We start from the raw sequence: 14707 nt of genomic DNA, 5'->3' as shown, positions 1-14707 counted from the left end.
AACTATTTGCTTCCCTTTTAAAATATGATATGATTTTCCCGTTCATGGGGGTAGTTGACATATTAATTGGGTTTTATTTTATACCCGCACTCTTCTAAGGTCACAGCGTGTGATTATCCCATGTATCCCTTTGCTCAGGGCCGATACAGCGATTTTATTTAATAGTCAACCTTATTTGCTTAAGGTTCATTAGTTTTTATTAATTATTCTCATTTATAATATGGGTATTATTTAATTAGTTATTCAAAAAGTGAATATTAATTAATATCTATTTGTTGTAATATTTATTCCCTCAATATATAAACTTAGTAATTATTTAGACATTTTACTTTTTAATTGATTACTAAATTATTTCAAATAGAGATATCAACTATTGTGATTTAATGTCGTCAGCATACTAGAGGGGGATATTACAATCCTACTCTCCCAAAATTGCTGTCCTCAAGCAATTATGATTTTTGTTTGATTGGCAGGATCACGATCAATCCATGGTTCTCACTCAAGTTCCAAGTTTGAATGATATAATCAAGAGTTTCAAGGGTGAGATTAAGTGCACTTATATTAAGTGATAAGAATGATTCCATCTTTGAGGAGATATATGTTAATAGGATTGGTGAAAATATGATTGATCCATATTTGATGATTGAATTATGTAGATAGATTTCATAATGTTTAGGTGGGAGTAGCTGATGAGTTGTCCAAATGATTCCAAGCATAATTTGATTGATGACTTCATAATCAAAAGATATGATATGATAGATCTTCATGGTTTGAATATCTTTTTGTTGAAGTAGATAATTCCTTTAATGACCTCTTTGATGATGATCTCCTATACAAAAATTGTTTACTTTCAAAGATTGATATACATTAATATGCATTTAAAATAAGATTGTTTTAAGGGGGATGATTAATAACCCCTAATAGATTATTAGTTAGCATATTGACCTAAAGTCCTCTTGCTTCTTACATGACCTCCTTAAAAGGATGAAAATTGCAATGTCGCAGGGCGCTAGACACTCATCTACGAGTAGTTTCCCTCAAGGCATTAGGACTACATGTTCATGTTCATGTTCTTGTCACAAGTTCTTGTTCAAACTAGACAAGGGATATTTCATCTTTGTATGCACAGCTGTCACTTTTCAGATCCATACAAACCACGTAATAGGTTTCTTCATCATACAGCTAGTTTAATATTTTCATATGGTATCATACAATTCCTTGCAACAATTTATCTATCACAGATCCTTTAGAAATTTATCAAGGTATAAATCTTCCTTCATTGTCTACAATACCTACTGTGATGTACAGTTAGTGTTACATCTATATTCACCTATACTAAGTGTTCTACATTCTACTGTATGGCCTGTAGATGTTATTCCCATGCTAACAATAGCTATGGGCTGCTAACGATATCCAGTCCGATCTTTTTCAGCTTCCTAGTTATGTGGTATGGCCTACTCAACAAAATTGTCTTCTACAATTTGATGAATTGTATTTTTCTTGTATTGTACTTCCCTTATGGAATGATAAAACAACAGAATGTACTCCTCTCTCTCCTGCTATAAAAAATCTACTGCAATTGCTACCATGTACCCCCTGTTTGTGTGTCCTATATTAATCAGGCATTCTTCAACTTCTATATCTGACAAAGATAGAGAAAAGCTATTACTATTTGGAATGTTGGATGACCATAAAACAACAGAATGTACTCCTCCCCCTCCTAATATAAATATCTACTGTAATTGCCACCATGTAGCCCCTGTTTGTGTGTCCTATATTAATCAGGCATTCTTCAACTTCTATATCTGACAAAGATAAAGAAAAACTATTACCATTTGGAAATGTTGGATGAATCTACAATCCCAGCACAAGGATTTGAACAGTAGTTTCCTAATCAGGAATTTTGACTGAGGATATACTGAAGGGCCTACAATGTTGTCTAGATTCAACAATCTATTGGGTGAAGCATTTTAAGACTCCAATGTGCAGTTAGATTGCACTCTTTCTTTGTTTAGTCGTTAGCCACCATTCATTATATTGTATGGAATTGGATTCTCTAGCTATATTGGTTCTGCTAATTCTCCACCATATATTTCCATGCGTTAGTGATCAATGTTTCCTTCATCAATTTTCCCCTCTATTCTTAGCCAAAACAATCACTCCAGATCTTTGTCCCTCTTTCATCATGGAATGGTCTCTAGCTGTGGAACAATCAGGTTATGCTCAGGTTGTTCTAGCTATCAGTGGAAAGTTTCAACAAAAGTGCTCCCCCAATAGTTTCATCACATGTTTGGAAACCATTACCTAGTGATTACTTGTTTTCTTTATTGTCAAGAAGAGGGATCCTCTTTGCACTGCAGGATGTAGTTAGCATGCAATGCCTTTATTATGTTTTGTCTATATGCTTGTATCCGACTGTATATTGAATGCTTGTTAACTTTCAGGTAGTCGGAAGAATTGGTACGTAGAAAGTAGTGATCTACTTGCCAATTTTGGTGCCCTTTAAATAAAAAATGTAGTCTGGTAAATGATTCCAATTCTTGGCTGAACATCTTTGATCAACCTCAATAATGAACCTCACGTATGAATCAAGATGTATTAACTAATCTATCCATTAATTATAAGTATTTGCTTTATCAGAAAGCAGAGTAAACAAGAACTACCTTCTTGTTTTGCAATAGGTCGACATACTATTGCCTCACATAATAGCATCCAACATCTTGCTGTAATTCTTCTCAAACATTATACAAGTCAATGTAAAATTGTCTCCAAACAATCAAAATATTCAGTTCAAGTCATCATCTACTTGGCTAGCTTTATCTTATGTATCTGCTAATTCATAGAGGAAATCCTTTAAGGAAATACCAAAGATATAACTAAATTCCTTAGCCCTTACATCCTTGCATCTCTAGTTAGCTTCTACAAATTCAGGTTCATGTTGCATCAAGATTTTCCATTTTCACACTTCAGGTTTTCTACCTTACCAAAATGGAAGGAAAACTTTCTGTTTCTGGGTATGATTCGTCTCAGAAACGAATTTGATTCCAATCCAACTATGGAAATGGGTAAGGTTTGATTTCCAATGGTCAGAATCACATGGAATCATCTAAAGGTGTATTCAAGCAATTCTAGGGTAAACATGGCATTTACAGATTGATTCCAATGGTAGACAAGCTACGCAGAACCCTAAACAATAGTTATACAATAAGTTTTGAGTGTTTAACAGTTTGCAGAATTCATGTGCGATAATGCATTGTAGCATCAACAAACCAACATTTCTGAGAAACGAATTTGATTCCAATCCAACTATGGAAATGGGTAAGGTTTGATTTCCAATGGTCAGAATCATATGGAATCATCTAAGGGTGTATTCAAGCAATTCTAGGGTCAACATGACATTTACAGATTGATTCGAACAGTAGAGAAGCTACGCAGAACCTTAAACAATAGTTATACAATTAAGTTTTGAGTGTTTAACAGTTTGCAGAATTCATGTGCGATAATGCATTGTAGCATCAGCAAACCAACATTTCTGAGAAACGAATTTGATTCCAATCTAACTATGGAAATGGGTAAGGTTTGATTTCCAATGGTCAGAATCACATGGAATCATCTAAGGGTGTATTCAAGCAATTCTAGGGTCAACGTGACATTTACAGATTGATTCCAACAGTAGACAAGCTACGCAGAACCCTAAACAATAGTTATACAACAAGTTTTGAGTGTTTAACAGTTTGCAGAATTCATGTGCGATAATGCATTGCAGCATCAGCAAACCAACATTTCTGATTCTGGGAAGCAATAATCGATCCAAGACAATTTAACTGAACATGACCATATATAACTTACTGTATTAATATATGTCACGCATAGCTTTATATGCTGTAACTTCATATTTTATACAGTACGGATTCAAAAGAGGTAAGGAAGTAACAATTAATTATTAATCATAAAGGGATTGTATCATACTGTACTTTAATACAAACATATCAATTAATTTAAGTTTCACAATGAATATTAAATTTAAAAATGGTGTATAAATTAGATAAAACAAGTAGAATGTAAAATAGATATAAACAGTATATATTACTGATTCTAATTTTCTGTATGGACAACCAGAACACATCCAACTCTCAAATTGTTTTTGTATTGGTGTATCATACCCGTGTAGCTGTACATGCATTGGATTCTGCTTTGGTAAGTTACAATTTATTTTATTTTTCAATCATCCATTGATGACAACTAGTGGTATATTGTTTCGTTGAAAATCCGAGATATTATAGGTAACTCACTAGAAACGAGCATTGGTGTGCCAAAAAGACTAGGTGTCTAGTGCAAAACAAATCTAAATATGCGATAAAGATCAACTCTTAAAATTCACCAAGTCCACATTACTTAAAACCAGAACAAAATGAATGGAATAGAATGTCCTCACTGATTTATATTGTCACAATGTATGCAGTCTCCAATGCAGGCTCTATTTTCATTAGACATGGATATAAAATCAATCGTGGAAAACTGTGATCAACTTGATAGAACACAGAGAAATGACTATCGAATTGGATGGCGTGCGAAATCCTGGAATCTGCTAGGGCCTCTGTGCCCTAGCCCCTACATCGTTCCTGGTCTGCGATCTGAAGGCAGGGTGGGCTTCTGATTTTTGTGCCGCTGTTTTCTTGTTTGGCCGCGTGCAGAGGATAGGGTGGCCGAGCTTTCCAAGCCCATGGGTGTCTTTTGTGCAGCATTCTGCTTCGTTTTCGGTGGGGCTGTGGTGGGTTAAGGTTGTGGGGTTTTTGCCCCGGTCCCTCCTCACTTTTGCTGAGTCCCAGTCCAATGGTGAATGGGAGATCGAGGTATACCCTCCTCCCAGCTTCCTGTTGGTGATGCGATGATGGGGGAGCCCTCTTCCTCATTGCATGCCAATACTATGGATCTGAATGGTAAGCCTCACTCAAGAGATGGCAAATCCTCTCAAAAAGGGGAGCTTCAAGTAAAGAAAATTAATGGATGTTTGCAGAGAGCCGAGGACCGGCCAATTTTGGTTATCCAACTTGAACAAGTCTCAGAGGATGTTGAATACTAGAGGAATCATGCCCTTATTTGTAAGTTTTTGGGTCTTCGCCTTTCCTTGCCTATACTGGAATCCTCAGCTCACCAGATGTGGAACCCAGAAGGAGATATGGAGATTCTGCTAGCAACCAATAACTACTTTATGGTTATCTTTCGGAGCATGCCAGACAGGAATAAGACATTTGAAGGGGGCCCTTATTTCTTTAATCAGGTGGGGCTTTTCATCAAGCCTTGGCATATGGGCTTTAACTCTATCAAGGAAATACCCTCACGAGTCCCGGTGTGGGTCCGCTTACCGAGGCTGCCTTTGGAATTCTGGAGGGAAGATATTCTTCACTCAATCTCACTACTTCTTGGGAAACCTGTGGGTTCAACTACACAGACGCAAGATCGTAAGGTAATTTCTTTTGCCCGTATTTGTGTAGCAGTTGATTTAAATAATCCGTTGCCAGACTCTATGGAAATTTGCATGGGATCATTTTCTTAGATCCTATAGCTGGATTACGAGACCCTACCATTCAGATGCAAAATTTGCCATGAATATGGGCATTTATATCGCGAATGTCCCAAGAACAAGTCCCCCACCTTGGATGCTCCTGGACCCCCTGGGAAGGACAAGGGGAAGGCTACTTCATCTAGTGGACCTGTTAATAGTGAGGGATTTACTCAGGTCAAGTCTTGTAACAAAGGCAAAGGAAAGAAGAGATTCTGGATGGATAGGCAGACCGATGACACCTTTAACAAGTTTGATGCTATTGGGGATTTGGCCCAAGACGAAGGTACCCCAATTGAGCTTCTTTCTGAGGTCAAAGGGCAGTGGGAGATTCAAGTTGGGGATATGCAGAGTGAGGATCAGATTCTAACTACAGGGGAACAACAGGCTAGACAGTTGGATATTGATTTGCCTCCCCTTGTTCAGGATATTGGAGATATTGGTGAATCATAGGGTTTGATGGGTCCTGTCTTGGCGGCTCCTATCCCCAATTTTCCCAAGGAGACCCCAGATTCTGCGAAGAGTAATAAGGCTCCTCTGGTCTTAGGCATATAGCAAAAATCTTGCAAAAAGAGGTCTTTGGATAAACCGTCAAAGAGTGGTAGGAAGACTGATCAAGAAAAGGTGAAGATAATGGATGAAAATTTGGTTGAGTCGGGGTCTGTGAGACCCATTGATTCTTACTTCTCTCACCCCCATAAATGATTGTGCTGTCATGGAATGTAAGGGGGTTGAACAACATCCCCAGACAAAAGGATGTTCACAGATTAATTGAGTCTCAGTCTCCTGATGTGATCTTTATTCAAGAAACTAAGCTTACAATGGAAGGATTGGCTAACTATGCTACACGGGTCTGGCCCCAAGGCTCTTGGCAAGGTGTAGGTGCTTTGAACAGTTTGGGAGGGGTGGCTTGCTTCTTGGACCCTGGAAAAGTCTCCCCCTTATGGTGGATTTCTAGTCGGTTCTCCATCTCTTTGGTTGCTTCTAGCTTTGAAACTAGAGAAAGGTGCCTCTTATCCAATATATATGCTCCTACTAATTTTTCAGGTAAATCACATTTATGGGCTCATATCAGTTTCATTCGGTCACTGGACCCTTTTCTCCCATGGATTATGGCTAGGGACTTTAATGCTATCACTAGTTTGGAGGAAAAACGAATGGGCTAGCCAAGCTAGACCCGTCTTCAAATTTGTTCAGGGATATGATTGGTTCATTGAATCTCATTGGTGTGAAGACAACCAATGGTGTCTTTACATGGAATAATCGAAGGTGGGAGTGAGGTTATCTCAGAAAGGCTTGACAGATTTTTGGTTTCCTGCTACTGGATGAACAACAGGTGGAGCACCAAGTATGAAATTTTGGACTGGAGGGGCTCTGACCATTGGCCCATTAAGCTTTCCATCACCTCATACAGTGTCACCAAATGCCCCTCCTTCAAATTTCAGTTGATGTGGCTCAAAGACTTGTCTTTACCTGACCTTATGGTGGACTGGTGGTATGAGGGGAGGCCTGCCCATGGAACGGCTATGTACACTTTCAGTAAGAGGCTCCAACATGTGAAGTACAGGCTTAAGAGATGGAATAAACATCATTTTGGGAATCTCCATGCTCCAGAAGGTAGCTTCTTAGACCAAGCTGGATAATATTACCCATCAGATTAGAGAGCAAGGGATGACATTTGATTTGAGTAAAGCTGAGATCTCGGATCTAAAGGGACTGGAGGAATGGGAGCTTCGAGAGGAGATATTCCGGAAGCAGAAATTTCGTATTGATTGGTTACAGGAAGGGGATAGGAATACTTCTTTCTTCCACAACTCGGTGCAGGCTCGGAGACAGGGTAATTCTATCTCCTCTCTTGTCTCATCTAATGGTGACCAGATCTCTTCCTGTGAAGAAATTTCTAAGGAAGCTGTCAATTATTTTTCTAATCTTTTTACTAGGGAAGCTCTTCCTGCTAAGTCTGAGGAGCGTGATATTTTGGACTGTATCCCCCTCTTGGTCTCTATTGAGATGAATGAGGCCCTCTTAAGCCCCATCCTATTACCAGAGCTGGAGAAAGTTGTTCTTAATATGAAAAAGGGCAAGGCCCCTAGTCCAAATGCCTTTCCGATTGAATTTCTCCAGGAGTTCTGGGAAATAATAAAGTTTGATCTCCTTGAAGTGGTACAGGAATCTCATAGAAATAAACAGATGTTGAAGTCTTTGAATTCTACTTTCTTGGTTCTTATACTTAAGAAGGAAGAGGCTAATAGGTTAGACCAATTCAAGCCTATAGCGTTATGTAATGTTGTCTATAAGATTATTACCAAACTGATCGCTAAGAGACAAACCATTCCTTGGTTCTTTGATCTCTGCTGAACAGGGTGGTTTTGTTGAAGGTAGACAGATTTTGGATGGAGTTGTGATAGCAATGGAGGCGATCCACTCTATGTCGACATCCAAGGAGAAAGCTATGTTTATTAAACTCGACATGGCTAAAGCTTATGATCGAGTGAGCTGGGAGCTCTTACAGAAAATTCTTTTGGCCTTTGGATTTGATGAGGAGTGGGTGAATTGGGTTCTAAGCTGTGTGACCTCTTCCTCCTTCTCAGTGCTCATTAATGGGGAACCATCTGATTTGTTTAGAGCTTCTCGGGGACTTTGGCAAGGGGATCCTTTATCTCCCTATTTATTCATCATCATGGTAGAGGGTCTTGGCAGATTTTTAAAATCACAAGTGAGGCAGGGTCTTATCCAAGGTTGGAGCTGGAATAATAATCTTCCCTCTTACTCTCATCTTCAGTTTGTGGATGACACTGGGTTAATGGGCATGGCTACAATCAGTGAGGCAGTGAGTTTCAGGCGAGCTTTGGATACCTATTTGAAAGCCTTAGGGCAACGTATTAATGATGATAAGTCGTCTATTTATTTCTTTAACACCCCTCATCTTATTCAGAACAGGATTGCAAGGATTCTAAGATTTCAAATCAGATCTCTTCCTTTGATGTACATTGGGGTTCCTTTAGTCTTGGGTTCTCAGCGAAGACATTACTGGTAGGGGATTTTGGATAAACTCCGGAGTAAGGTTAGTCACTGGACTTACAGATGGTTATCTTCAACTGGGAGAGTGGTTCTCCTTAAGACTGTGGTGCAGTCTCTCCCAATTTATAGATGTTGTGTTCAGGTTCCCCCTTCCAGCTTTCTGAGGGATTCCGATGCTTTGTCTAGGCAATTCCTTTGGTCTGGCAGCCTTCTTTCTTCGAAATGGAGCCTTGTTAAGTGGGAATCTGTGTGTCGGCCGAAGCACGCCGGGGGCCTTGGTTTTAGGTCAATGGCTCTTGTTGTCACGGCTTTGGCTGCCAAGCTGTACTGGAGATGGTGTAAATATCAAGATCAGGATTGGGCCAAGATTCTTGGCCATGAGTATTTTCCAGGTGTCGATTATCTGGATGTACCAAGACTTACTGTAGCAGGTGAAGGTTCTTGTATTTGGGACACCCTTAAGAAGGGCGCTCAACTTATTAAGGAGGGCCTCTTCTGGACTTGTAACAGTGGTTCTGATGCCCTGTTTTGGCAGGACTCTTGGGATGGCCATCCTCCCATTCTCTCTAGCTTCCCTCAACTTCAGACTTTTGGTCACATTTTAACTAATACTAAATGGGTTACGATGGAGCACTTTAAGACGATCAAGCGTTTGGGTCAGGTGGAGGTGACTTGTTGGAAGGACCCTCAAGAGTGGCCCATGGGTGGCTCTGATGGGGACCGTGTTGTTCTCACTAAAACTTTAGAAAGTAGGTTTTGCAACTCTATCCGTGAGCAAGATGTCTTGGCCTGGAGTCCTAGCCCAAAAGGCAAGTTTACTATGGCTCAAGGTTATGCTATGCTTGATAGGAACCTACATGGTCCAAATGAGGTGAACTGGTGGAAGAAGGTTTGGTTTAACCTTTCTTGGCCGAAATGTAATTTTTTCTTATGGTTGTTGGCTCAGAACAAATGCCTCACTTGGGAGAATCTTCGCAAATGAGGTTTTCAGGGACCTTCTATCTGTTTCTCCTGTTCAAATAATGAGGAATGTACTTCTCACTTGTTTTTTCTCTGCCCTTATTCAGGAGAGATATGGCACAGATGGTGGGAGGCTTGGAGACATGGTTGTGTTCATACGTCCTCTTTAATTGACTTCTGGGAGAGTTTGGGCAGACCTCCAGTGAAGACTTCTCTTTTGCGGGTTGCTTGGATGGTCGGCAGTCCCTCATTCTTTGGAACCTTTGGCTGGAGCAGAACTGCAGAATTTTCTATGACTCCAAGTTAGAAAGTTTGCATCTATGGAGGATTATTCTTAGCAGGCTTCAGGAGACCATCTCTGCTAAGTGTGATATGTTTGAAAGTATTGATCCTGGTGATTTTGCTATTGTAAAATTTGAATTTGAGAGATAGCAGACGTGGGGACAACCTTGGAAAAAGACCTCGCTATGGCAAGCAACGGTTTTGTCGGGATGGGAGGTGGACTTCCCCCCCCCCCCGGCTGGGATTTTGAAGATTAATACGGATGGGTGTTCTCGTGGGAACCCTGGTCATGTTGGTATTGGGGGCATAGGTAGAGACAATGATGGTGGTATGGTTTTTCTCTTCTCTGCCTACAAAGATCAATACTCTAATAATCTGATGGAGACCCTTGCTATTAAGACTGCAGTTGAGAGAGGTTGCTCTTTAGGCTGGAAGAGGATCATCTGTGAGTCGGATTCTCAGATTGTTGTGGACATGTTGAATAGTCAAAGCTTGGAGAATGTTAGTTGGCAATTAGCTGCTTTGGTCAAACAGACTTTTATGTCTCTGTAATTCCTTAGACTTTGTCTCCTTTCGTCATATCCCTCGAGAATGGAATAGAGTGGCTGATTGTTTGGCGAAATGGGCTTCAAAGAACGTAGATGGGTGGGATATTAGTGGAAGGGAGGAGTTGCCTGCTGAGTTTAGTGGGATTGTTGAACAGCTGATATTGGGTGACATGAATATGTAGTGTTTTTGTGGGCCGTGGGCCTTTGTTTTGTACTTTGATTTTGGTTGAATAATTTTTTACCCCCTCTTTTTCAAAAATACTTGATAGAACACATATATCTAATTCCTAACAATAATTTAATATCATTAAAATCTAATGTCACCTAGCTTATATCTAGACTACCACATCAAACTCGAAGCTTGCTGCAAAGGGGAGACGTATTATGCATATCCCCTCTTGTTGTAATAATCACCATTTAAAATATACATACAGAGGTATTCTATAACTGAGTGTTCTATTCCCACCTAGTAGATAAATGGCATACATGTTCATTCTTCAATAAAAAAATAGGACAAATGACTTTTGACTTAATACAAATGGTATGTAATTTAATTTATATTCAGTAATACTTGAAAAGAAAAAGTCTGATACTAGTTTACAATCTAAGTTTCATCACATAGACAATTTAACTAAACAGAAATAAACTAAGAACTAGACATTTACCAAAAATTGAGATGCAACACCCTCAAGAACTCTCATTGCTTCTTCAGGTTGAGGTACAGTAAATACTGGAACTCCAGGCTTCACAAGTCTCATTGCACATCAAAAGCAATTTGAGTAGATCTCCAAAAGATAACAATATAATTTAATGTTAAAGTTATAATAACCTTAGCACATAATGAAATCAAAGTCAAAAGTTCAAACACAAATTTTGGAGTAAATTGAGATCTCGTATATTTTGATGACATCATACCTTGATGATTCCAGCTTTCTCTCGAGCAATTTGTGTTAGGGTATTACCTGTTCAAAGATTTTCTAAGCTGAATCAAAAATGTTAATACATTAAACAAAAAGTTACTTGTGTTTCTATGGTTAGAAAAGTAAATGTGAAGAGTTGCACTACAAACTATTTGACAAGGAATATATATACCTCACCATGTGGCATTTCTGATACATTGACATCATTTAATTTTTATCATCAACCATCTCGGAAAATCATTGAAGACACAAAACTATAAAGGGGCATCAAATATTATTTCAATTAAATTTACTACAAAAACTTGTAAACTACTTCCGTAAAGCAGCATGACTTTCATTATAAACTTGTTCAGCCTAGTAAGAAGACAGAATATCTATAGGATAACTTGCCATTTATCCATAGGGTACATTTGCTTCCTCTATGAGCTGTACAATATCATACTAAGTAAATGAATACCAAGGGCTAATAACATGCCAATAGATCTTGGTTTAAAATGGTCTGTGATGAATATAAAAGTTTCATTCGTCATAAAAGCATACCTTCTGTTTGAGTCAATTGTGGGAAATCAAAATTGATAATAATCATAAGTTCTAGCAATATGTTCTCATGAAAACAAAATGAGTTAAAAATTAGATGTTGCTTCTTCCCAAACACAGATAATTCAAAATTGTCTTGCAATTATTGCAACTACTTCAAAAGTTCATACACAAATTTCGGAGGCTTATAAGTATGAATAAAGAACTGAACAGAAAATATAACACAGCAAAGGATTTTTCTTCTTTGTTTAATTGATAAACTGAGATAGATTTCACATTAGAAATGAATAAAATAGGCCATATCCTTTGTTAAACCTCACATTCTCCATGAAATTCCTCTAAAACATTTTCTTAAAGAATGTTATAAGTCCACTGCTGAATGGTTTCCCACAACTAATTAAATTGAAAAAAATTAATCAAGTTCAATTAGTGATCAATTATACATTATTTATTTCATGTCAAAAAACTTTAAAAGGGACTTGAAAGATCAACAAAACAAAGGTCATCCTTGCAAATTTTAACAATTCACCTTGTAGCCCTCATGACTATATTACATTGTGGACCATTTACCAACTTTATGAAAATATGACATGATAAGGAGCAGCGAGGATGGGAAGAATGTAATAACCCCTCACGTTATCCAATATTTGTCCTAAAATATTCAATAAGTCCTGGAATAATTTTGTCAAACAATAGTTATGTAAGGACTGTCAAGTTTCCTGAATGAATTCTTTCAGCATTCTGCCTCCGTTTCTTGTCAAATACTCCTCTGAACAGCTCACAATAATGTTTGCTTCAAGTCTGATGCAAATTGTCGAAGGAAATTGGGTAGGAAATGACCAAACATTTGAACAAACAGTTGTCTGCTCTATAAACTAAATCACCATAGTTTTCATAGTTGACATAACATCATATACTTAGCATTCATTCAGATAAGATTAGATAAGATAATTTTATTAATGTGCAACAAGAAACCACTAAAAAGGTCAAACGAACTGCTGAATCACAACAAGAAATGCCAGCCAACAAAGGGAACACCAAACAGTGCCCGAGGAAAGCTGAAACAACTACAAACAGAAGAACCAAGAACTGAGGGCCATCATCTGCAACAAGATAGACATGCCCCATTGTGGAGAAGAAATCTAGAACCGAGGGATATGGTCGAGGGAAAGAGGAGGCCCTGTGTCACTGTTGAGAACCACTGGATGTAGAACACTGCTGTCAAGAGTAACTTCAGCGAGGTCTCATTGATATAGTGTGCTCAGAGGTAGGGAGACCAAGAACCTTCTTTATAGCCGAGCCAATGAGACCATGGAAAAGGAGGTGATGAGTTGATCTATTCTTTGTCTCAAAGGAGACTGATTCTAAATGGTGAAGTCTTGAAGTCTTGTGGTCTCCTAAAGGAAAACGCTTAAGCATCATTGATCGGTATAATCGAAGGAGGAAAGAGAATGGGGCAACAGAAGATGAAGTGTGTCTCCGTCTTAGGCTCCTCCATGTCACAAAGTTGACAAATCCTATCAACCCTATCGATATGGTGATCTGTTTGAACATGAAGCCAATGAGAGCCTCAATGTGCAGTACGTGTGTCCAACAATGGGATAGGTAAGAAGGATGCACAACCAACCCATCTTGAAGATCAAGGAACTGCTCAGCATAGAAGGCCATCCTTGGCTGCAACCCTAGGTAAAAGCATGTGCATATCTATTTCACCTTTTAGGACCTCTAAACATGTTTTGGTCAAATTTCATTTGTTTATCAAAACTTAACTTTTTCAAAAACTAAAAGTACCCTTTTATAGATCTTGAATTCAATATCATCATCATTTAAATTTTATAGTATTTTAATTAGTTATAATACATTATAATTTCAAAATATTATAAGTAGATATTTTAACATTCGAGAATATGCTTCCTCAAAAAAAGAAATAGTAAACCATATAAAAAAAATTAAAACTTCTATTTAGCACTAGAGGAGAGAGTCCTCCTCAAGAATGTGAAAAAAAATTTCAAAAAGGTCTAGATTTGATAGGGAAGTTTTGACAAGAGAAAAAAACCGTTGATTTCCAATAAGGTCAATCTCAAGCACATATAACAAATAAAATATATATTAAAATCCAATATTTCATTTTTTTTCCACTAGTTATGCATTTCATCTATAACATATTTTTTGCAGTTAAAAAAAGGGCCTCAAATTTATTTTTTTAATGAATAAATTCTTTGTCAAAAATCATTTTGTTATTATTATGCAATGTGTTGGTCATATTTAACTAATATAGGCAGACTAATTTTGGTGACTTTCCAAGGTCTTCGTTAATCAACATGGATATTTGTAGTATTTTTTCTAACCTTGTTGATTGACAAGCCAAGAAGGGATGAGTGCCTTGCTTTGTTCGGATGGAATGTTTAGCGCATTGGCAAGAATGGCTCCAAATAATTGGCCATATATGGTTTTGACAAATGGATCGTTCGACTTTGTAATTTTTCAATTGAAACAATAATATATGATGTAATTTATACTACAGTATGCCCCTTTTATTATGTAATAATATAGGACGAATGTCCTGGGCTAGATTGGAGGTTTTCTTCTCTGTTCTTTCCTACTAGTGCCCGTTTGAAAGGAGAACTGCTATTGTAATTTATTTATTTAAATTAATAAATATAATCAAGGCCTTGGCCGTTTACCGATCAAAAAAAAAATCTTTTTCAAAAAAATTTAAAAAATTATAGGCATAAAATTCATCTAATTTTACACATTTTATTAGTTTACATCATCTTCAAATTCAAAACACAAATTCCACTTTTATGTCATTTAAGTTGAACAGTATGCATTCTGGGATCCTTTTTCTTTATAAAAGGTGACACAGGTTTGTTTTT

General features: G+C 37.8%; 1 protein-coding gene across 9 annotated transcripts in view; it reads right to left on the bottom strand.

The window, feature by feature from the left end:
* LOC149567612 (folylpolyglutamate synthase-like) overlaps window positions 1–14707 on the bottom strand; it is a 191192-nt gene that overhangs the window by 31447 nt on the left and 145038 nt on the right. For all 9 annotated transcript variants that reach the window (XM_089820852.1, XM_089820849.1, XM_089820848.1 and 6 more), the window contains 2 exons: window positions 11290–11336; window positions 11040–11117 (listed from right to left, as the gene is read on the bottom strand). In XM_089820852.1, the coding sequence (XP_089676978.1) occupies window positions 11040–11117; window positions 11290–11336 (125 nt within the window). The remainder of the gene's footprint in view (window positions 1–11039; window positions 11118–11289; window positions 11337–14707) is intronic.

This window comes from Cupressus sempervirens, chromosome 3 (assembly GCF_028749045.1).
Source record: "Cupressus sempervirens isolate cs-2001-9-10 chromosome 3, ASM2874904v1, whole genome shotgun sequence".
Classification (NCBI taxonomy): domain Eukaryota; kingdom Viridiplantae; phylum Streptophyta; class Pinopsida; order Cupressales; family Cupressaceae; genus Cupressus; species Cupressus sempervirens.
Note: the sequence above shows the minus strand (reverse complement) of the source record. Positions and strands in the feature narration are given on the sequence as shown.